This window comes from Triturus cristatus, chromosome 2_1, assembly GCF_964204655.1.
Source record: "Triturus cristatus chromosome 2_1, aTriCri1.1, whole genome shotgun sequence".
NCBI lineage: Eukaryota > Metazoa > Chordata > Amphibia > Caudata > Salamandridae > Triturus > Triturus cristatus.
The window spans coordinates 841911971-841937487 of NC_140581.1; the positions used below are offsets into that span (position 1 = coordinate 841911971).

Sequence of the window (25517 nt, forward strand, 5' to 3'; positions counted from 1 at the left end):
AAAACAAAAGGCCATGAGACATTAAATGACCATCAGCCATAACAACAATGGGGATCACTTATTTACATCCAGGAGAACACTACTGCACCCAGAAGTCATATACACAGCTTTAAAGGGTCAGAGTGTTTTTGGATCGATGATGTTTCGATCCGTGATTAATGCAGGATCTTCATCAGGATTTCAGAATACATTTGTTGGCGTGTAAAGAATACATGTCATCTTAAGTATAATTAACAACACCTGTGGTGGAAATTGGGAAGAAGAAAAGAGGGGAAAATAAACAAAGCAGACAAATGAACTACTTGGAGCACGACAATGCAGTTGTACCAAGGTAATTGCCCTATAGGCAGTGAAAAAAAGCAATTAGCTGCACCAAAACCAGACAAGGAGAATAGACCGCGTTCTAGGTATACCGAAATTGGTATTCTATCATGCATCATGTATAGAGCGACTGGTAATAACATTAGTTAAGAAAATTATCCGCATACCTATCATAGCGTCAGAAGGACGACATGATGGGGTTTAATACTCGTGTCCTAACAGAGGTAGTAAATCTAAAAATAGAAAAGCCAAGTAACGCACTGTAACAATCAGGACAATTTAAAAGATAGCTAGCAGTAAGCAAGAGGTTTAGAACGTACCAAGGTATTTACATAGTCAAATGTAAGCGCAATCCACATTGTAGAGAAGTATGTAACCTTCACGGAGAAAGGTCCCACAGAAAGCAATCCTCAATTCCAGGGTTGGTAAAAATACAAGAGGCACAAGGCTTAAAAAGGGGAATTCTAATGTCCTCATTAACCCAGGGAAACAGCAAGTAGCACGTACCGGCAAGTATCAGTGCTGCGATGTGATGACGGGAGACTTCGACCGCACCAGTGAGTCGATCGGAGGGGTGAGTGAAATTGGCTTATAAAAGTAAAAATAGAGGCGGAACTAAGACCGCAGCGGTGTTGCCATTTTGGATTAGATTACTTCTTATAGTTGCGAGAATAGAGGAAGGGCTAGATCATTAAAGGTAAAGGTGTCGGTCATATTAAGCGCAGAGCTCATAATATTGTGTGACTATACGACATGCAAGTGACAAGGAATGAAAATTAGGCACAGAGTTATGTCATTTCCAGAGAAAAACATATAGTCAAGTTAGCCTCTTAGTTCATATAGGATAGTGGAGCAATATTTTTACAAAAAAATGCAGACAATTGTAGGCAAGGTAAATAAAATACACTACAAATGCAAAGGTATGGTTAATTATCAGAAAACATACATCATTGGGGGGGATATATGTTTTCTGATAATTGTCACTTGCATATCGTATAGTCACACAATATTATGACGCCTGTTCTATGAGTTAAAATATTTATTTACAGGGCTCGAAAAATCCACTTGCCTGCTCACTATGGCGAGCCAGATTTAATCAGGAAGAGCTGTTTTTATGGCCTACTTGCCCTTTCAGGCAAGTAGGAAGACAAACTGACTTTTGACCTCTTTCTCTGAAAGCGGAGCAAATCTGATAAAGTAACAAGATTTAAAGTCCTCTTTATTTCTCACAAAGTGAATGAGCAATAAAGTTGCCTTTAAATCTTGTCACATTTTCTCGGCTTTCAGAGACTGAGGTCAAGTACATTACAGTTAGGTCGAGTAGATTTTTCAAGTTACTAGACCTGCAGGTCTTGTAAACTTTTTATGATTTTTTTGAGCCCTGATTTAAGATTTTCTTATATAATGTTACTTTACCCTTGTGTTAACACAGTGCTTTGCTGCCAAACTGACATATCTGAGAAGGTCCCACAAGTTCATTTATCAGTGTAGATTTATAAGTTTAGGAGTATCCATATAATTTCTCAAACATACAGAACATTAGACCAATGAAAATAAGACTGTGGGAATGGAGGTTAAAAAGATAGAAAGGTAAGAAGGGCTGGAAGAGTAAGTAATTGTGAGGATAATTTAGTTGTAAAGGTCCATTACAAAGAGGAATGGTGGAACATTAAAGTGCTGTTAAAAGAAAAATGTTTTGAGTTTTGTTTTTACAGATACAAACGTCATCCTCACATCTGATCTCATCGAGGAGAGAATTCCATAGTGTAGGGCCTGAGCTGTTAGAGTTGGCTAAGGGCAATAGAGGGTCCACTCTGTTAAAGGGTTAAGACAGCTTCATCTTCACTGTGGAGAGGTTTGCCTGTCACAGACATTGGCCCAGCAGCACCTAATCTACTCTGCACACTCAGCATTATTAGTGAGATAGTCAAGCACATTTGGGTAAGATAAGTCCTTCAGCATATCTGGGAGTAGGCTGCTTTTCTTGGAACTTGCTAGACAATCCTTCTAATGTATTTGTTGTTCTGGGGATCTTTCAAAGATGAAAAATCTATGCGAAGAAGTAGCCATTTTAAGAATAAGTTCATTGCAATTTGCAATTTTTTGCTCATAGATTCCTCTACACTCATTCACACCCCAAATTTTGATGAGGAGAATATACTTTGGTAAAGCTTTTTTTTTCTTCTTTTGACTCTGTTAAGTGACATAACCAGCTCGGGCATTTCCTTTTTTGCCTTAATTCCGAGGTTAATACATCAGGAGTTCACATCTGTGTTAGCACCACCAGCCATTAATTGCCACTGCTTCTAAAAACATTCCAGATTTACTACAATTAATTGGGAAACCTCAAAGATGAGTAATCTGTGGGCAGAGCTTGTGTACCATTACCAAGGGTAAGTAAATTAGTCTTTCAAACTGCAATGAATGAGAGCATCTGTTTCCCCCTCTGTCTGGTGCCCTACACTGAGGCAAAGGCCTGTGTCATTGTACTTGGCAGATGAAAGGAAAATCTGAATAGTGCTCTCTCTCCCCTGGATCAAAATATGTGGACACAGTCTGCACTACATATAATCTGCTGATGAGCCACAAAAGTGTTTGGAACCCCTTCCTATGTCATTTGAAAATAGAGCTCTCTGTGATGCAGGTAGATTGCAAACATTTTAGTTACTCATGTGACTGTACTAATATTTCGTCTAGAGGTATGCTCAGTTATTTATTTATTTTAATTCTTCACATTTCAGAAGAGAACAAGTAGGCCTATATTTATCCTGGACCCATCACTGCTTTCTCCTTTTTCACAAAGGAAAGTGTACAGCAGATACGGTTCTCTTTTATTTAGGGAACTGGCTCTTTTCCATACATTTTACTAACTTGTGGTCCATATGCCAACATGGCCACGCAGGTCATACTTTTGATTTGCTTGTCTAGTGGATTGTTCCGAGAATAACGATTGTTAGACCATGAGAAGGCAAGTGACAGTGAACAGCTTGTACATTACTCTGTTTCTATTTAAAACATAAGAGGGGTTTTATTTTTCTAAACTGCAGGTGTCTTAGAACTACTCTCTTCAACTTGTGCACATATGTTTGTAACAGCCTTATAAAGTCTTACACCTTTACAGTTCCTATAGATTCATACAACTCATTTTTGTCTTGCTTCTTTCATTTTAAGCCTTTTCAGTATCTCTTCCACATCTCAAGGAATTATTTCTTTGTTATAATTTTTTAACTTTGCGAAATTGTTCATGTATTTCTTACTTACATTTACTGCCTCCTTTCTTCTATGCTTTCACGGTGACACCTTCCTGCCTACAACCTATTGCCACTGACCTCTTGTTCCATCATCTTGGGTGAATAATCTGCTTCATTAGTTTCAACGTTGGGCCCCTCTCTGCTTGGACGTCCCCCTCCACTTAGATTTATTTGATGTCTTTGTTGCTTCTACTGAGCTATATCTTGCTTAATGAAACTTAGCTTTGGTTCCATGAAATTGTTTGGTCAGTAATGATTACTTGCTAGGATATTGCTATTGTTTAGCCTTGAATCAACTTATTAACTTATTATATTATCTAAATTCCATCATAACATCCAGTAAGGCAAATGTAGTGAGATAATGCTGTCGTACAGCTTATACTTTCCCAAGTAAAACTGTGCATTTGTTGGACAACATAACCATCAGTACTCTTCTAAACTGATTCCACGCACACCATTCGGATATGTTGCCTGAAGTCCTGCTAGCTCACAGTGCACCAGTTGTACCTCTAACCTTACAGGGTAACAAATGGATGTGCATCCTCAGAACATGACAACCCTGGCACCCCAAGGAAATCGTGGTAACAGATCTAGAACCCTTTCGCTTACTTACTTATGCATACCCACAGAGATACACAAGAAATTCCCAGTAAAGCGTTTCAATATTTATTGAAGCATTGTGATTTTTGAGTAAAATACTTGTGCTGCAATAATATATAGAAGGAAACGGAATAATGTGATTAGCATTACCAGAATGGTGAAAAAGATAAACAGTTAAGCCATTTTGCTTGTTACAGTGAATATATGCTTGCATGCAAGTACTGTAATATAGTGTACTCCTACCTAGCACATCCTAACCTATCATGTCTAGGGTGAGTGAATCTGCCAAATCCCTGTAGGGTGATCTAACGCCCCGTTACCTGTGGGTAAGTGTCATCAAGCTGCCTGTCTTGGCAATGAGCTGGACTGCATCTCTCGCATGAGGTAAACAGGAATCAGCTGAGCTGAAATTCTGGCATGGATGGACCTCTAAGGACCAGCAAAATGCTCCTCTGTCCAAGCAAAGGCTTGATGTTGTGTATATATAATGGCATCATCCATATTACCATGCCAAAGCCCCAGTCAGACCGCTATTGTTTATTCTGTTGTGATAGCTCTGTTGCTGAGTAGCCGAAACAAATAACTTCTTTACGTGATTAACTTAGCCCTTGTCCAGAACGTTCAAGATGTGTTGATAGAATGCCTACGAAGTGGTAGTGTAAGCAAAACTGAGTATCAACAATATTATCCTGCTTGTGCATGCACATGAATGTGTGTCATATGTCATTGTGTTCAGGGAGAGAAGGCAACTTAAGAAAATGAATTTACTCAACCGGAGTCTAGAGTAATCGCGTGACAATGCATGTTAGGGGATTTATGTAGTGAGCAAACATTTTGCTATGCTATGCTGCAACAGAGCGCTGACCAAAGGCAAGATTCCTGGTACATCACATGACCTAGAGAAAGAAAGAGGAGGGACGGTGCCCAACAGCTGAGATGATAGTTGTAGGAAGGTGGATATCTGACTATGGTTACCCCCAACTTTTTGCCTAGTGTCTAGCTGGTTTTTCGACTTAGTTGGCCTGAGATCCTGCCATTCATGGTCTCAGGCTGTCTGCTCTCTCTTTAAAATGGACTCCATGTACCCTAGGTACATAACCAATTGGTAAGGATCACCTTATTGGACCCTGTACAGTGTACCCTAGGTACCCAGGGCATAGGTGTACCCTAGGCCTCCCAGGGGCTGCAGCATGTATTATGCCACCCCTGGTCTGGCCTTCCAATCAGACACAACTGGCTGATCACTCAGCTGGGGCAAGGTCGTGTCATCACCCCTTGCTTAGATATAGTATGCCTATATCTACCCTTATATATAGACACATGTGTACCTATCAGTCACCCCTATGGCAGGCCTTAACAATCCTGGAGGCAGAGTGCTTGGTAACATGTGAGATGGTGCTCTAGCATGAGCTGAGCCTGTCTGCAGCTTTCGGAACCATGTCCTTATAGCTGTTCTATGATATAGCCTACCATATACTCTTAAAGTGCCTTATAATCTTAAACGGTTATGGTAACTATGGTTTGGCTTTATCAAAACATGTCGTGTAAGGTGTCTAACACTTTGGAATAATACCCCCATACCATTTCTGGTGATGAGGATATTATCCCTCCCTTCTAGAGGGAGAGACATGTTAAAATCCTACTTTGCTGTTTATCTCTAACCAAAGCCTCAGCATCACAAAATGGATGCTGCTGCCACGACACAAGTCTGACCTCCTGCAGCTGGGAGTGATCCCAGCCAGGGAGGCCTGGACAATAGGTTTCCTGCTTGGGGAGGTGCTAGCACCTCCCCAGACAGCCTTTAGTGTATTGGGGCAGGGTGGGCTGAAAGGAATGAGACATGCCTGGGGCACACAAGGTGTTCCTTGCATAGTCCAGTTCAAACCGGCGCTGGGGCACTCCAGCCCCAGCTCTGGCGCGAAACTGGACAAAGGGAAGTGGGTGTAACCACCCCCTCCCAGGTCCCACCCATAAGGCGTGACCTAGCAGGTATCCCAGCCCCCCAGATCAGTATAAGAGTGGGAGTTGGGCCTCAAGATTATTAGATTATCCTGAACCTGCAAAACTGAACAGAAACTCTGGACCTTCGACATTCGACGAAAGAAGAAGACTGAAGAATCTCCCTTGTAGCCAAGGAGTTGCTACCCTGTGCAAACAGGCACCATCAAGAAACTACCCTTTGCTTTGCCCACGTTCTACGAGGAACCGACTGCAGAGCCTGACCAGAGCCTTGACTTCCAGACTTCTCCGACCCTGATCCACATCCACAGCAGAGCTGAGATCCGTGGAGGCGACGAGCGACGTGGGACCGGCTACCTGGAAAAAGTGGCTAGTAACTTAAAGCGCAGCTTCTGAGGTACCCTCGAAGTTGTGCACCGGGGATTGAGAAGCCCCAACCCCAAGCACCATCTGCACCGAAGATCAGCCCCCCACACTCCACGAGTCCTGCGTGGGGCCCTTCAGCATTTTCCTGCTTGCCGCGTCTGTCCGGTTGCTTGCCCGCTGGCTAGTGGCCTTTGTGACGACGCACCCTGAAATCTTCTGCGCTGGTTTGGCTCCTCCAGACTGGCTCCCGCTTCTCTGCAAAGAAGAAGCACCCCAGACCTTCCTGGTCTGCACCAGAAGCAAGTCCTTCGTTCTTCGTGGGTTCCGCTTGCCAAGGCTTGGTGAGTCCTAGTCCAACTTCGACGCCGCCGACAGCAAGAGCCTTCGTGGGACAGCTCGCCTCCTGGTCCTGGTCGTCCTCGACGCTTCCTGGTCCTCCTGGCTGCAGCGACAAGCTTCACCTTCACCTGCAATCTTCACGACATCGCCTGGTTCCTTCCTGGTTCCACGTGGTCACTGGCTAGTGACCTTGACTCTGTCCCTTCTGCTTGCAGGTTTCTTCTCTTCTTGATCCCAGCCTTGGGATCCACCGGACACTCTTCACTGACTGCCTGTCAGCATCTTTCTTCAGGCATCCATAGGAGTCGACGACGAAAACGACGCATCTTCACCCCTATGCACCCGCAGCCTGTGGGCTAGGTAACTTGGGTACTCCGGTGCTCATCAGGATAGTGACTATCCTAGTGTCTAGTTTTCAAGTCTCAACTTCCTAGGTACTCCGGAAGTGTCCTAAATCTACCGTTTTCTAAACTGTACTATTGCTATTGACTTTTACGCATTACGCGTGAGTGTTTCCACTCTGCACACGAATCCCGTGGGCCTCCCACTTCCTAACTAACGCTAGTGTAGTGTAGCCCCAGCGATTCCCTAGGCCTAGGCCTATTCTATTTCCGTGACAGTGGTTCTTATACCACTTACTTAGTATATGGTTTGCGTGGCCCCTAGGGCCTAACTGTATTACTTACCTGTGTGACTTAATGTATGCTTAAATAAGACTGTGTTGTACTTACCTCTAATCTCATAAAGAGTGCTGAGGGTTTGCTTAGAATAAATACACTTTATTTTATATATATATCTGTTGTGGTGTCCTTTCATTTGGTATTCAAGGGATTATATATGGTATCACAGCTGGCTTCACATGCCATTCAGAGTTTAGCCTAAGACTGCTCTTGTCCATGCTACCACTAGGATAGCTGGTCTATAAGGTTGACTTTACAACCAATCACCATAAGGGTATTTGGACTGATATAAGGTGTACACTATAACTAGTGACATCATACATCAGGCCAACTTCTCACAATAGTGTTCTTTGAAGACTTAGGACTTCTGTTATTTTTGGATTTTAGGAGGCTGGGTAAACAAAATATTCTTTTTAACATGATGTATTACCATATCAGAAAATAATTCCTGGCAGTCCGAGCATGGTTAAAAGTTTATCTTTTCATTTGTTTTCAAGTATTACATTATAAATTCAATTAAAAATAAGTTATAATTCTATGCTGCCTAAATAAGATATTTGCTTGTCGTCCCTTGCAGACATAGGAGAAGGTGGGAAAATGAAGGTAATATGAACCAAAGATACCCTGAAAAAAGACTGCAAAGGAATGACCAGGAAAAGGACACTACAAGCAAAAATTCAGATAAAGAAATGCCTGCAAGGGATGGAAAAATACAGCCACCATGCACACCACCAAAGCACCGGCAGGGTGCATGGGGAGGCCAGGAAATTGGCAGGGACAATTCTCCAAGATTCACACCAGATAGATGGAGGAGGCAAGAAGACAGAGATTTCAAAGATAAAAACTGTTTTATCTGTGGCCGGGAAGGACACATCAAGAAAGCTTGCCCTCAGTATCGGCCTTCAGGTATGGCAAGATAGGCATTTATGATTTTGACCAAATATACCAATAGCAAGTACATGAAAGCAGCCCGTTGAGAGTATAAAATCATATTTGACTAAGACTCATAACTTCCTAGGATCTACTTAATTCCTGCAAAATCAAGAACTTGTGCTTTAGTTGTGTTGTTATGGATATTTATGGATATATTTTGTAGAATAACTTGCTTGGCTTGTCTTAAAATAGTCAATGAGATTCTGTCTGAATTGATAAAATGTTAAATAACTTCACACATTTGTAAATTCCTGTAACACGTTTGCACAACGATCACATTTTAAAATGTATTTATAAATAACTAGAAAACATGCCTGGTTAAGGAGCATTTGCTATTTTTGTTTTACGCCAAACTGTGACAAAACCGTACATCTGGGCTGAAAACACTACTGCTAAATAACATTTTTCCCAAAAATGTGTTTATTGAATTTTAAACAAAATAAGTTTTACTCTTGTATATACCCATAACCAACCACGCAAGAGTCCCTTAAATCACTTCATAACATATTTACATTCAATTTAGCCAATATTTACAAATGTTGAGCTTGTTGTCATTTAAATAAAAAGCAGGACGTAGTGTCCTTTTACATACCTCAGTAAAAAACAGAAAACTGATCCTGAATATTTGAGAACTTTTGAAGACTATACTGGCTTAATGGAGTCCGTGAGGCACTTTTGGAGCATGGGAAACACACAAAAAAAACCACAGGGGCAGGTCCAAAAACGAAAAACTTGAAAACCCAAGAGGCACACTGGGATTTTAGGAATTCAAAGACCATACCCATGGTGAAGAACTAGGATGAAAAATAAGTACATTTTCTTCTTCACTATTGGATTCTCTCTAGCATTCACAAAGTTGGAATTAAGTTTAGCCAATCACTAAGGGCCACATGTATCAACCGATTTTGCATTCGCACGCTGTGAAAATCACAAAATTTGACCTTGTGCGAATGCAAAATAGCCTTTCATATGAAAGGCCTTTGGCATTGCATTTTAGGTAATTGCAATTTGTTGCGAATACCTAAATTCGCAACTCCAAATAGGGAATCGCAATTTGCGATTATCTAAACACATGTACCAAGCATTCCCTAATTGCAAACTGAGCATTTAGAAAATGCTATGACAATCGACTTCAAGTCAATGGTAACCATGAGAGGTTTTTGAAAAAGCACCCACATTTTTTTTTTTCAAAGTGCTATGAAATGCACACTTGCTCCTAGGGCATATGATTGCTTTACACAGTGGCGCCCGCTCTCAGACAGCATTAGTGGGGCAGAAAGGGGGGATTTTAAAAAAGCAATCACTTACCTGCCGCGCAAAGCTGCCTGGCACCCGCCTCTCCTCCGTCCTCTCTGTCCTCTTCCTTTTGTGAAAGCAGGAAGCACCCAGGCTCCCCTAAGCCAATCACAACGCTGCAATGCAGCGTGTGATTGGTTTGAGCATTGTGGTTCCGTGCTCAGACAGGGACTGGGAGCCTGGGCATGCTCTCCACCCAGGTTGTACAATACAGCTGGTGGAGAACATGCAAAGTGCGCATAACTGTTTGGCCGGCCCGAGACAGCCGGCCGAACAGTTATGCGCACTTACAAAGTGCCACCACTCCTCCCCCCTGCTCTGCCCAACCCAGCCCCGCCCGCATAACTGCCTCAGGACGGAAAAATAAAATAAGAACGTTGTGTTATCATTTTCTTTTTTGCAGTGCTGAGAGGCAGTGGGGTGATGCTCCTCCACCTTACCGGAGGACCCACTCCTGGCTTTGCATTTGCACATTTATTTTTCAGGGTGCTTCAGGGGGGCCTTAGGCTCCCAAGCACCTTTGGTTTTGAATTTCCTAATTTGCCATTACCAATTAGGTAATGCAAAACCATTCGCATCTATGGGCCAGCCCATAGGAACTAATTGAATCGCATTGTCTAATTGCAATTCCCTAATTGTGACTCTGTAGGAACTGCTATTAGGGAATCACTATTTTCTTACATACCATTTTGCATGTCCTAAATAGCGTTACCTAAAATTAGCTATTTATGGAATGCATAATGGACCTATGATACATGTGGCCCTTAATGTCTTATCACGTCACATACAAACTCTTAAGCAAGTACTTTTTGTAGTGAACCTGACACACCAACATTACTGGTTTGGAAACGGAGTTCATGAAAAAATGTGTATCAAATGGGTGGACCAGTCTCCAAGTAGCAGCTGCTTAAACAAGGTCTGGAATGGGACCATTTTTCATCAGAGCAAGAGGAGTTTTCCCTCTTTGTTTCTCCTTTTTAGAATGAGCACTTGGCTTGCTACGTAAAGGCCTTGTGGCTTTCTCATAACTAGTAAGAATACCAAAGAATATTCATCTGGCTATAGTTTGTTTGAAAGAGGCTAAGCCTGTACGTACACATCCCTAGTTTAGAAACAGTTGTTCATCTTTATGTATATCTTTTGTCTTTTCTATTTACATACATAAAGGCCTCTTAACAGCCATGGTGTGTGAAGACACTTCTCTCAGAGATGTAGGATCCGGGGTAAAAGGTTGTTAAATGATAGGCTAACTAAGATATCCATAATTAGTTTAGATAGAAAAGGAGGATGAGTTCATAAAGTGACTTTATTATGATGGAAAACCTAGTAAAGGTTCTGAGTATATAGAGCCTGAAGCTCTCTCACTCTTTTGGCTAATGTTATAGTCACCAAAAAAGCAACTTTCCAACTGAGATATTGTAAGTCACACATATGCCTATGCTTTAAAAGGGGGTATATCGGTTTAGAACGTGCAATGTTAAGGTCGCAAGAAGATGATTTCTTGCCTGGGGCAAATACTTTCCTTAGGCTTTACAGGAAATCTTTAAGCACCAGAATAGTGAACAAAGATACCTGAGAAAGAGGTTTTGGTGAAACACTGATGGAAGTCACTGCTGCTGATCTTCTTTGCTAGAGGAAAACTGTAAACCAGGTTTAGCCAGGGAAAGATGATGTTACTATATTCATTTCTGACATATTCTCAGGTACATCTTTTGCTATACCATAAAACAATCAGTCTCTTCCACTTGAAGGCCTGAGGAGTCAGAGTTGAAAAAAAGAGAGTGAGATTTAGAGCTTAAGATGGAAACCATAGAATTACACTTGAATTGTTGAAAGAATTGCAAATATAATAACCGAAGAAAAAAAACAAAATGGCATTTTTGACCCAAACAGGCATGTTGGGAGAACACATTTGACATAGACAGAATGTTATTTTATGAATATGTAACTTCAAATTACTAGCCTGTCCTAGACCTAAATGGTTAATGATCTCATTCAATGTCATCAAGATGAACTCTGTAAAATGAGGTTTGGACTATTGTAGATGATACGATTCATAAAATGCAACATCGTTCATCTTCGGGTGACATGCATGAAACACACTTATTAGGCCACATTTTCCTCTGGAATTTCACACAGATGTACTTGGCATCCACTAACACACAGACCTATATGGGTATATTGATCTATAGGAAAATTCAATTTATCATAAAAGAATTAGACACACATCGAAGGGGTGCATTGTCAAAAAAACACTGTACATGCAAAAATTATGTGTGTAAAAATGTATGCTCTAAACAAAAGGGAGAGCGAGAAGAGAAAAGAGAAAGCCTGTCCCTCTTCCCTTACTTGATACGCCAACAAAAAGAATTAGCTAGCTACCATGCCACTCTGTCATCCAAGTCATTGAACTGATGTCTCAGGAAAAAAACGTGTTTTTAATAGAAATCTCACCCACCAAACTAGTTGGTGGCAGCTTCATCACTGAGTTCCCACCTAAGATGCAGAGTGCATCTAAGTGTGCTGCGACGCCTGATTACAGCGGAGCTGGTTTCTTTGCTTTGTGTTGTGGTGAATTTGTGAGTGAATTTTTAAACTACCTCTAGGATATCCACCCTTAACTCCTTCTGTGCTCATGACGGCTCCCGGCCGTCATGAGTCACGGTAGGCGTGTGCTCATGACGGCTGGGAGCCGTCCGAACGTTGCCGCTCCGCCCACGCGTGATTAATTCCCCGCCTGTGCAGGCGAATTAATTAGTGGGCGGAGTTCGGACAGCTCCCAGCCGTCATGAGCACACGCCTACTGTGACTCATGACGGCCCGGGAGCCGACATGAGCACCACGGACACTCTGCACCTTAGGTGGAAACCCGATGATGAAGCATGCCACCAACTAGGTTTGTGGGTGAGGGTTCTTTTTTTAAAAAGAGTGTTTTTTTCTGAGACGTCAGTTCACTGACATGAATGACAATAGAATGGCATGGTAGCTAGCTTGTTCTTTTTGTTGGACATGTAAAAATGTATGCACAGAAGTCATTAAAAGTAATGTTTATAGAAGGGTATGAACTACATTTTTTCTTTTTACCCAAGGGGGATCTACAACAGGTTAGTATTAAACTTGGTATATGATAAGAACCTAGATCGTACGGATGATCAACATTTTATTTAAATTATTTTACATGTACTCCATTTGATGATGATAAGCCTGGAAATGACAATGCACATTATGATGAAGGCAGCATATTATTGACTCAAGAGGATGCCAGTGTCCTGGACACTTCTCCAGACATTGGTCTGTCATGCCATAATCCGGATGTGGCAACAGACAAATCCGCATCCTTCACTACAGTGATCAAGAGAGTGGCAGAGGTTTTTGGACCTTCCTCTGTCCATAGCAGAAGTTCAAACGAATATCCTCACTGAGGTCTTCAACCCTGGACAAACCAACAAAGAACCCCTAATGCCATTGAATTAGACCTTGAGTGGTGTACTGGTGGGCGCCTGAGTGAAGCCAGAATCTTGCAGCCCAGGTAATAGGCAAGTGGCATATGCCTGCTCCCAAAGATCCGGATTTTCTAGTGCAGGATCCCACTCCGGAGAGCTTGCTGGTATAGATATCGACAATCCTCCTCAACCCTAATGTCTTACCCCTCCTGACAGAGTCAAAACGAATGTAAACATTTGACAAGCAAATGATTCCTCCGCCAGCCGTGCGCTAAGATCTGTTAACACATCTTGCCTCCTGGATAGGTACTTCCATGCTTTGTAGGACAGTGTGACAAATATATTGCCAGCTGTCCCAGATGACACCTGACCAACCCTACATCATCTTATAATGGATGTTCAGGATGCACAAAGTACTAAATTCCCTCATGCTTGGACACAACTGACTAGGGCAGAAGGGAACAGCGTGGTACTTTGGTGCCATGCATGGATTTGCTCCACAAGATTTTCTTAAGACATACAACAATCCTTGAGGGATATGCCCTTTGACAGCTCTAGGCTGTTCAGAGGGAAGGCAAACTCAGCCTTAGAATGGTTCAGAGAGAGCAAGGCCACTGCTTGCTCTTTAGACCTAGCTCAGCCATTTTGGCAAACCCTCTATCAGCCTCTCACCTTTTGAGGCTTCAAGAGGAGATACAAGCAGAGGCAGCACTAATACGGGCCTCATCATCAATAGGCCTCCCAGTCCTTTCGGGGTAGAGTCCGGGGATCAAGCCAATAGTATTGAGGACCCTATCCATGCCTCATGGGGAATGATTTACCCAAACCCAACAAAAGCAATTTAATTCATCCTCTGCTACCCCCCAACCCCTGTTGGAGAAGCACCACATCCGAACAATGTGTTTTCCAGATCATGGAACATGATGATTCCCTTTCTCTTGTATACCCTGGACATGCCACACATACCACAAAACCTATTAGAGGGCCACTTGTCAATAGATGAAATTCAGGTGCTTTTGGCCAAGGGAGCAATAGAGAGGGAGGGGGTGCCGGCATCTGAGATCAGGAGGTACTGTTACGGTCATCATTTCCTGGTGCCAAAAAAGGACGAAGCCTTAGTCCCATTCTAGAATTCTAGAGTTGTGCCCTCTGAACAACTTCTTCTGGAAGGACAAGTTTAAGATACTCACCCTGGCCGAAATTATACCCTCCATGGACTTGTGGGAATGGATGGAGGTGTTGGATTGGCAGGATGTCTATTTTCAAATTCTCGTTCTGCAGTCCCACAGGTTTTACCTGCGGTTTCAGGTAGATCAGGAGCATTTTCAGCTTTCCATGCTCCCCTTTGGTCTTAGCAGTGCAACTTGTGTGTTCACAAAGGTGATGATGGACAGCACTTCTGCAGGCATTGGGAATACCAGTCTTCCATACCTCAACGACTGTCCACTGAAGGCTGACTCTCCTCAAGTAGTTGTAGCCAACTCCAGATGACAGCTGATCTATTGACATCGCTAGCCTTTTCCATCAACATGCAAAGTTGCTCCTGACTCCTTTGCCACTGCTCCCCTTTATTAAGCCATTCTGGACACTGTGCATTTCAGACCTTTTCCTCTGACCTTAAAGAGTCCAGGACAATCAGGATATTATCCTGATGTTTCAACCCCTGGCTCGAGTCTCAGACCAGCTCTAAGGCTACCGGGCATCTTGGCCTCCTGCATCCTACTTGTGGACCATGCCAGATTGCACATGCTAGCTCTGAAATTTCAGTGGCCTCAGCACCAAGGGGACCTATCAGAGTCCATCCAGGTGTCAGAGGAGACGCCGAAAGAGTTACAGTGGTGGCTGCTCGACCGCAATTAGACCAGCAACAGACCCCTCTCCTTACGACATCCCGAGTTAACAGTCATTATGGATGCATCATTGCTGAGATGCCACCTGGCAGAGGACTCTGGTCTCCAGTGCAAACCTGCCTTCACATCAACCTGTTGGTGGTGCAAACGATTCACTTGCCACTGAAAGCATTGCTCCTGACCATCAAGGGGGAACTGGTGCAGGTTCTCATGGACAACACTAACACCATGTGGTATTGCAACAAACATGGTGGATAAAGTCTTGTTCCAAGAGGCTCTAAGTCTCTGGAAGTGGCTGAACCCTCAGGCCATTTCCCCGATTGCCCAGCACCTACCAGGATCTTCATACATCAGGCCAGACAAACTCATCCGCCGGTGCCTAGAGGATATCGGCTGGCAGTTAAACTCTGAGGTGGCACAGGGCATCTTCCAGCAATGCGGAGAACCTTTGTTCGATCTTTTCGCCCCGCAGAGAACGTACAGTTATCAGAATTCTGCATGCTGGAGGTCCCAAGGCAGTACACCCCTGTAAATGCCTTCCATCTCAACTGGGGCTCCTATATGCGTGCCTAGAGTGCTGAAAAAGATCAAGAAAAGACCATTCCCAAGTCATCCTAGTGGCCCGAACTGGGCAAGGAGAGTAGGGTACCTAGAACGTCTAACCACGTGCATTTGCCCTCTGATCAGCCTGCTCCTCTGTGAGAACCTCATGTCGCAAGCAGCATGGACGGGACATACACCTGATCCTGCACAGCCTACACCTCCATGTGTGCAGAGTGAGCGGCAACAGTTCATGGGCTTTGACCTACCTCCTGAAGTGGTAGGTGTTATCTTGGCAGCCGGGCATCCATCCACTAAAACTGTTAATTCGGGTTGCTGGAAGACGTTTGTTGTCTGGTGTTTCTCCTGTAGCATCTAATCCTTGAACGCACAGTTGTCTGATATTCTCTGATGTCTATCTTTAACCTAGGAAGGCCTTGCTGTGGCAACAGTTAAGGGTTACATTTTGGACTTCCCATGTTTGCCAGATCAGCCATCCATTTTCAAAACGCCTGTTGTGATGAGTTTCTTGAAGGGACTGATCCCGCCAACTCCATTCATGATGCCGCAGTGGGAACTTAACCTAGTTTTTACCTACCTGATGAGCACTCCCTTTAAACCAATACACAGCTGTACCCTCTGTCTCCTCACCATTAAGCCAATGTTCCTCATTTCCATAAGATCAACCACATGAGTGAGTGAACTACACGTCCTACCCATACAACAACTGTATACTACTTTTTACCCAGATAAATTGGACCTCAGAATGAAAGAAGCATTTCTGCTGAATGTAGTCACTCCCTTTCACATAGGACAATCCATCACCTTGCCGGCTTTCTGCACTCCACCTTATCCTTCCAAGGAGGAAGAATGGCTCCAATGTCTGGACCCTAAGAGGGCTCTAAGTTTCTATAAGAGATTATCAGCTGAATCACCAAAGATTTGTTGGTTTCTCTGAAGCCAAAAATGGAAAAGGGGTGCAACGAGAACCATCTCTTGAAGGGATTGTATTATGCATTCAAATCTGCAACTGCTTGGTGAAGAAGCAGCCCCCAGAGTGTTTATGTGCACATTCCACTAGAGCAAAAGCTGCTACCACTGCACTGGCGCATAGTGTCAGTTTTGTAGATTTGCCAGGCTGTTACGTAGACGTCCCTCCAATGCATTATCGCCTGGAAAGCCAGGTCTGGCTAGATGGCATTTTACCTGATCTGTCTTGCAGTATTTTCCTGGTTTGAGCCATTCCACAGACTCACCACCTTGGGAACTACTGCTTTAGTATGTATTCACGAGGTGAGTTACCTGTGGTTAGAAGTCTCTATCAGAAGAATAAGTTACTTACCTTCAATAACACCCTTTCTGGTAGCGACTCTATGTAACCACAGATTCCTCACTGACCCATCCACTTCCCCGTTGTGTTGGATGTCTTCTTAAAGCCTGATAATACGATGCCAAGTCTCTGATCTGCACATTGCTATGCTGATTTCTATTGGTTCCGCATCCGGTGACGAATTAGGAGATCGTAAAGAAACTGAAGTTAGTTTGCAGAGGTGGTGCAGATATCTGGTCCAAATATCACTTAAAGGGTGGAGTAGAGTTGATGCGGAGCCACAAGATGCCACTAATGGACGCACAGGGTTATTACTAAAAAGAAATCTGGATCCAGCCTGGCGTCTGGGAAAATTCTGAGGCTAGATAGGGTTTCTACCAGAAAGTGTGTTCCTGAAGGTATGTAACTTATTCTTTGAGGAGGAGGAACGCTAGGTGGCGCACTGGTGAATGGCGGCTGCCGAGTAGGGCTCCCGCTGGACGGCGCCAATTATCCGCCTATTTATCCTTAATTGTGTCGCCCGGGGGTCGCAACTCAGCGAGGGGCAGCAGCGAGGTGTCCAGTGACTGCTGGCCCAGTTTGACGATAAACGGACAGCAGGCGCCGGAGAACGACGCGCCGTTGGCGGAGGCGAGCGGACGGCGTGGCAGAGCTGGGACGCCCTGCCGGATCACGCTGGTAGGCAACGCCGCGGCTGAATTAACGGCTGCAGGCCGTGGACGCTGGGACCGGGTCTGGCCAACTGCGGGACGCGGCGGCTAAGCAAGGGCTGCGGAGCAAGGCAGATTTACCAGCTGAAGTCATCGCTGGGGGTGCACTCCTCCCCCCCCCCCCCCCTCAGAAGGTTTGGACGAGCGCTGACTTCGGTGTCCCCGGCTGGGGATTGGAGACGAGGCACTGTGAGGGAACCAAGTGACCTGGGGGCTCACTCGGGGTGAGAGGTGGTGGCTCCCCTGCCCCCCCCCCTCCTGCCCCCTCTGCCTGTGGAATATCGACTGATCTGGAACGGAGGCACCCTCCCCCCGGACACCGCGTATAACCGGACCGGCTTGCGAGTGCAGGAGTGAGGAGGCACTGAGCTGGGACACTGGCACTGGGGGACCTGGATGAGCCGTGAGTACAGCTGTGAACCCAGAAGGAGCTGCGAGGGGCGAACTGCTTGGCCGGGGGCTGAAGAGGAGGTCGAGGGTGTAGCGCTGGACGGAGGCCTTGTCCCCACGTGGCTGGCGGCTCCGGTATGATGCCGGATGGTCGTGACGATTGATAGGAGTGAGAGGCCGGTGTAGCGGGTGTCTGCTGGACTGCCATAAGGCGTTTGAATATAAGGTCAGCCTGGAATCGTGGAGCGCAGGGAGCCAGCAGCTTCTGGGAAGTGCGCAGAGAGTGTGGACGCTGCTGCCGGCCCTAGGGGGCTGTCTGCTGCTGCGGCCAGGTAGGACGGTCCGGAGGCCAGCATGGGCAGAACAGATGCGAAACAGCCCAAACTTTCGTTTGAGGCTAGCAAGAAGCCGCCCAAGGCAGTGGAGGGGACACGTGAACCGCCGGCGACGGCAGGAGGGTCAGCAGATGCGGCGCCCAATCTACACGATGTCTTGCGCGAAATGCGTCAAGGGTTTGCAACGATTGCTGACAAAGTGGACAGAGTGTCGTCCCGAATGGATGCGGTGGTACAAAAATTGGACGCCCAAGAAGAACGGATCACGGGGGCGGAACAGCGTATATCGGACACTGAAGATACTGTGACACGGCACACCTCGCAGCTATCCAGGATGGACAATCTGCTGCGCCTCATTGCCGCTAAGAATGAGGATTTGGAAGCGAGGAGTAGGCGTAACAACGTACGCATTGTAGGTATTCCTGAATCGACGAATGTGGGCAAAATGGAGGAATACGTGGAGAAGATGCTGGTGGCGGCGATCGGTTCGGAGACTTTTTCCCCCCAGTTTATTGTGGAGAGGGCACACCGGACCCTGGGCCCCAGACCTAAGCCGGGAACGGCACCCAGGCCGATCATCGCCAGGATACTCAATTATCGCGACCGTGACGCCGCTTTGAGAGCCGCACGCGGCACACGTACATTATCCTACGAGGGCAACTCCTTCACGCTGTACCCGGACTTCACACCAATGGTGCAAGAGGAACGGAGAAAATTTGTGGCAGTCAAAGCGAAACTACGAGACTTACAACTGGACTATGCACTGCTTTACCCGGCGCGCCTGCGAATCACATATCAGGGGAGGCAGAAGTTCTTCACAAATCCTCAGATGGTGGAGGATTTCATCAAACAGTACAAGCGTTCCCGCAGGTCGGAGGATGGAGCTGAGAACGCTGAGAACCCGGTGCGCGAGGAGCTGGTGGACGGCGAACCGTGAGTGGGGGGCCTATAGATGGTATATTGGACTACATGTGCGGATGGGGGAGTACCCTGTGAACTGATGCTGGGGTAGCTGGCTCTGAGGCACTGCGATAGGGGATGGTTGGGCCATATAGATGCAAGCATGGAGGGATGTTGTTGGGGGTGTGGGGCGCTCACACTGCAGGAGACTCCGCCACAGATTACACATGTTGGGACACAGTACTGGCTGCTTTTAAAGGAGGCAGAGGTCAGTTTGTTGTGAGACCCGGGTGACATAAGTACTAGCGCCGGACACCTCCTCGTCTCGTTGTGCTGGACTGCACGTTGTGTGGTCGGGCTGGCGTTTCTGGGGGAGGAACTGGTGGAGCCACCTGGACTTGTTTCCTAACGGGAAATACCCTAGTATATGTTGGGAGTTTGGGGAATGTACTTGCCTTGCTGTTTGGGGCAATTGTGGGTGGGCAGGGGAGGGTACAGGACTGGCAGGTTGGGGTTTGCTTCAGTGGGAGGGGGGTGGGCGAGAGGGGTGTTGCGATGGTTTGTATGTTGGAAGTTCCAAAACGGGTGAGAGCGCGTAGGACCAGGAGAGGGTGGGTGGTGTATGGGGGAGTGAATAGGCTGGTTTCCAATACACTGTGGAACGGGTCACTTTTAAATATTCGACCTGCGGGGGTGGAGAGGGTGCTGACATTGGGTGGCGCATACCAGGGGTGTGAATGGTGGAAGGATCCTGAGGATTGCTTTGGTAATTGGGAAATTGACGACGCATGGCGGGTAGGCTGAGTAAGTCACGTGTTACTGTCGCCTCCTGGAATGTTCGGGGGTTAAATGACGCCAGGAAATGTAGGAGGGTGGTCGCTTATTTGGAACAACATAAGGTGCAAATTGCATTACTACAGGAAACGCATCTTAGTCCCCGGGCCACGTACACCTTTGCAGGTAAATGGGCGGCGGTCCGGAGTTTCTCCTCGTATTCAGGATATGCCAGGGGTACGGCGATACTGATCAAGAAGACGGTGCCGTTTGTGCTGCTGGGCGATCTTACGGATAAGGAAGGGAGGTTTGTTTTGGTGTGGGGCAGACTTGGAACGGATACAGTCACAATTGCGAATTGCTATGGGCCGAATGTGGATTCGCCTGCCTTCTTTACCATGCTCTGGGGTAAAATACTGAACATTGGTTCCATGCATGTCATATGGGGGGGGGATTTCAATCTCACAATGTCCTCAGGGCTCGACAGATCGGATGGCAGCCCGCAATACCATAAGGGTGCGAGGGATGTCATGGAAGGTATAGTTGTAGAAGGAGGACTTGTGGACAGTTGGAGGTTTGCGCATCCTGGGGTCCGGGAAGGTACACATTTCACGACATACGCTAACTCTTGGGCCCGGCTGGATTACTGCTTTCTGTCTACAGGCTTGGCGGTTGATTTAGGTCGAGTGGCTCACTTACCACGGACGTACTCGGATCACTGTCCGGTAACTGTGGAGGTGGCGATCCCGGGGTTCAGTGGGTCAGCACCTAGGTGGCGTATGCAACCCACGGCATTATTGGATCCGGTGTTCCAGGCGGAATTAGGAGACGAGATAGCGGAGTTTTTTCCCCGCAATAAGGGGTCAGTGGACAGTGTCGAGACCATTTGGGAGTCGTTTAAGGTGACGGTCCGGGGGTACTACATCTCTAAAAGTTTCGGTGTCCTGAAAACACTACGCGGTTCGCTCTCCAAGTTAGAGGCTGAACTAGCGGAGCTGGAAGCCAGGATGGCCCAGGAACCAATGGGTCCGGTCCATAAGGAATTCCGAGAACGGCTTACTCAGTACGAGCAGGAAGCGGATAGGGAGTCCAAATTTAGGGGTAAATATTGGCAGGCCCGTCGATACTGTGAAGGAGAAAGACCAGGGCGTGCCTTAGCGGAAATTACTAGACATGCCCGGGGACCCACGCACGTTTTAGAGATCAGAGGGCAGGGTGGGACCCTACAACAAGATACGAAGGGCATATTAGCTCAATTTACTGCGCATTATGAGGAATTATACGAAGCCCGCAGCGGAGGGGAGGTTGTATTTGGGGACTTTCTGAATGATGTGGCGTTATGTTGGTTAAGTGATGACCATCGGGAATTCCTTGGGGCCCCATTTGAACTTGATGAAATACGGGAAGCGATTGTGTCCCTGAGTAATGGTAAGGCGGCGGGGATTGATGGCCTACCGGCGGAATTCTATAAAAGTTATATAGATGTCATGGCGCCGGTGCTGCGGGAGGTGTACGAGGAGTCACTGGAGGTAGGCGTGCTGCCTGGGACAATGCGGGAGGTACTGATCACCTCGCTGTTAAAACCCGGCAAAGACCCGGTAGAGTGTGATTCATATAGGCCGCTATCCCTAATTAATTGTGATGCGAAGATACTGGCAAAGGTACTGGCCACTAGACTTTCCCTGCTTATGACCAAAATTGCACTCCCAGATCAATCTGGGTTTGTCCCGGGTCGCTCAACTGCTTGTAACTTACGTACGCTCTTCTCCTTGATAAACACGATAGCGCCGGAACTACCTGTGGCGGCGGTGTTTCTGGATGCCACCAAGGCATTTGATTCGGTTGAGTGGAATTACTTGTTTGCCATCTTGTACAGGATGGGCTTTCCCAAAATATTCGTCGCCTGGATCAAATTGCTCTATACGGCTCCGAAAGCGAGAGTGCTCATCAATGGTGAAGTGTCCGAGTCGTTTCTGCTCACTAGAGGTACCAGGCAGGGGTGCCCGCTCTCCCCGTTGCTCTTCGCTATCGCGATTGAGCCTCTGGCGTGCCGTATCCGGCAATTGCATAAACAAAGTGCTTTCAAATGTTACCAGCGGCAGATAGATGTCTCTCTCTATGCTGACGACTTAACGTTGTACGTGGTAGATCCACAGGTTAACCTTAATCCATTACTCCGAGAATTTTTAGTGTTTGGACGTCTGTCGGGCATTCAAATAAACTGGAAGAAGTCGCAATTTTTTCCCCTGACGCCCGCAGTGGGGCGCTTTCCTCTGGACTACCCGCTGGAATGGTGTGACTCGGATCTTAGATATTTGGGGGTCCAGATCTCCAGGGATCGAGAGGAGACGTTGAGGTTGAATTATGGTACGGCCATGACTCGGCTGACAGAGGATGTGACTCGCTGGGTGTCTCTCCCACTCTCCATGGCGGGCAGGGCTTCGCTTATCAAGATGGTGGTATTACCCCGTTTTTTATATTTTTTCCAGAATATCCCGTATTATCCGGGGGCGTACTTCTTTCGCGCATTGCGTACAGAATTACTGCGGCTGTTCTGGGCTGGTAAGCAGCCTAGATTGGCATGGTCGGTTATCACTCGGCCATACGAATCTGGAGGGTTTGATGTTCCCGATTTTCTAACGTATTATCTGAGTGCGCAGGCGCAATTTGCATACCATTGGTTTGCACCTGCGCCATTCCTACCACAGCTGGCGGTAGAGGACTGGTTATCACGGCCTCTGCCACTGGCGGGTGTCCTTCAGGGCTCCAGTCGCGCCTTTGATACACTATACACCACGGTGCCGTGCACGGTGGATGCATGGCAGCGTATACTACGTCGCCTGGCGCTAAGCTTCATGTATGCTCCGACGCTGCCACTGGTTTATCACCCGGACTTGTCGTTACTGCAGGAAGGAGGGTTTCAGGGGATGTGTGCCAGAATAAAAATACGGCACTGGGGTGACCTCTTCGCTAATGGACGGCTCAAAACGAAAGAACAATTATTTGGGGGCTATCAGCCTACCCCGTTGGATGTTTTTTACTATATCCGGCTGCGGCGGGGGCTGCGGAAGATACTGCCAGGGTTTCCGGGGGAACCGGAAGTAGTGCGGCCTTTACAATTGCTGCTTACGTCTTCGGATGGTAGGCACTTAGTCTCCCAACTATACGGCAGTATTCGGGCACACAGTGGCAGCACGGATTGTAGGGCACTCCAGCAATGGAGACTTGAGCTAGGCAGAGATATCACAGATAAGCAATGGACGTATTGTTGCGAGCTCACCTCCCAGATCTCCTCCAGTAGCAGACTGCGTATTATCCATTACAAGTTTTTACAACGTATGTATTATACGCCAGCTAAGAAGTTTAAATTTCGTCTATCAGACAGTGACAGATGTGAGAGGTGTCAGGCGGAAGGGGCTGACTTCATGCACTTGGCATGGCTGTGTCCGAGAGTGGCGGATTTCTGGCTGCAGGTACATTCGGCACTGAAGGTCATGTTGGGAGATGTAGTGGAACTAGATCCGCTGGTGATGCTGCTGGGCTACACGGTATCAATACCTAAGTTAACGCGCAAACTGGGGAACGTTGCACTATTGTTAGCGAAGCGGAGAATTGCGTGTCGCTGGGGCAGGGGGAGAGCACCGAAATTCAAGGAATGGATAGGGGATCTTTTACACTGTCAGGAGCAGAGTGCTATCTACGCTGAGACGCAACCATTAACTAGCAGAGCCAGTGACATTTGGGACCCGTTCAAGGAGTATTTGGCGGCGTATACCGCCTCCGCGGAGGGAGAGCAACGGGAATCGGCTGAGGGTGGCCCTGGAGCTGGTGAGTTTACCTAGTAGGGGGCTGCATGATTGTCATTACTGAATGTCATGCTGGTGGAGTGAGTTGGGGAGTTGTGCTCCGGGACGTCTGCACCTAGGAATTCCAGGTAGCGCACCTAGGGGACACGCCAGAAGGTTGAGTTGCTCCGTAGCTTACCCAGGGTCCATGGTACAGTGTATAACACTACTGATGTATTGGAACAACAGTGATTTGCCGCCGGACCTCCGGGTTGTCGGCCTCAAGGCTGTGTACAGGGTGATGAAACGTAATGAGAAATGTCATCTGGAGCCGGCCCGTGCGGTTGTAGGCGCGTAATGTATACCTGTGTCAAATGCTAATAAAGGTTTTGGAACTTTAAAAAAAAAAAAAAAAAAAAAAAAAAACTTATTCTTTGAGGACAGTAGATGTCCTGATCTTAGGAATTTGCAGAGAAAAGAGCTTTGGCTCCTCATTCCTTTTCAGCCTCCTGAGACGTTGAGTAATTTGATGCTATCAGGTGCATTGATGCTGTGAATGACTTTGTGGAGTATCAGCAGATTTAGAAATGTTTTTGTGCTGTGATGGGGAGGCAAGGGAGGGTCCTCAGAATGGGGGTAATACAGTCATATTTCCTTGGTGTGGTGTGCCAGTGGGTCAGTTTGGTAAGCAGAGTGCAATATAGCATTGAGATGGGCATTGGGTGGTTTTAGGAGTGCTACCAGAAATGTATTGCTGAAATCATGGCCTTCATTGCATAGACTACACAATGCGCAGATCCTACTGCACGACTGGCTCGATAGCTCTCTTGCTGCTTACACTTCCACAAGACTTAAGCAAATATAGGTCATCTCTCCTGAGGTGGTTACAGACACTGTTCTGGGTATCTCTACTATAGCTGCCTGTTTTCCAGTATAGGTCAACGTGATTGTAAGCACTGACCTGTGCCACAGTCTCTCATGGGACACAACAACAACATTTTGATTGATGCTGTAGTCATAACTGAATTTTTGAATACCTAGACTTGAAGCACAATGTATAAACATTCACTGGAAAACTATGGGGTAGCTACAAGACAGCAGCTAGGGGCTTACCTTATCTCAGCAACTGTAAAACTCTATAAAAAAAAAAATGAGGAGGGCCATACAAGACACTGTGCAAAAAGACCTGACTGTACAACAATCAGAAAGCACAACCGCAGAGAAAGCTATATCAATAAGTGGAACTCTAATTGATATGCTGACAGATCAGGACGAATAATCTCGTCTAAAACTGCAACAGGAATTTTACAAAAGGAGAAATTAGGCTGCCACATTACTCCCGCAAGCTTAGTGCACATGCACCCTAAGTTAACAGTTTAGGCTCCATGAAGACCGCACATGCATCATGGAAGAAGACCAAACACAAACTGTTTAAGATCGACTACCCATCTCTTTATAACCCAGACACGATCTATTGCACAGACCATGACGAATACCTGGTAAACCCCTGTCAATCTCCCTCAGCTATTTACCTCCTTTAAATCCATCAACGAAAATATACCATCAATGTCAGCAGCAGACATTTTGGTGTTTTCTGATGGATACTTCTGTCTGCTGATGCCTTACCTCTTGAATATCTTCCAGACATCAGACTGGATCCCGAAACTTAAAAGCAGTACTGCTGCTTGCCGGTACGTGGCGTGGTGCATCTCAAT

At 46.3% G+C, this 25517-nt stretch overlaps 1 protein-coding gene across 1 annotated transcript in view; it reads left to right on the forward strand.

Moving 5' to 3' along the window:
* TUT7 (terminal uridylyl transferase 7) overlaps positions 1-25517 on the forward strand; it is a 1376479-nt gene that overhangs the window by 1250297 nt on the left and 100665 nt on the right. The window contains exon 25 of the mRNA XM_085632922.1: positions 8094-8422. Coding sequence (XP_085489048.1) covers positions 8094-8422 — 329 coding nt within the window. The remainder of the gene's footprint in view (positions 1-8093; positions 8423-25517) is intronic.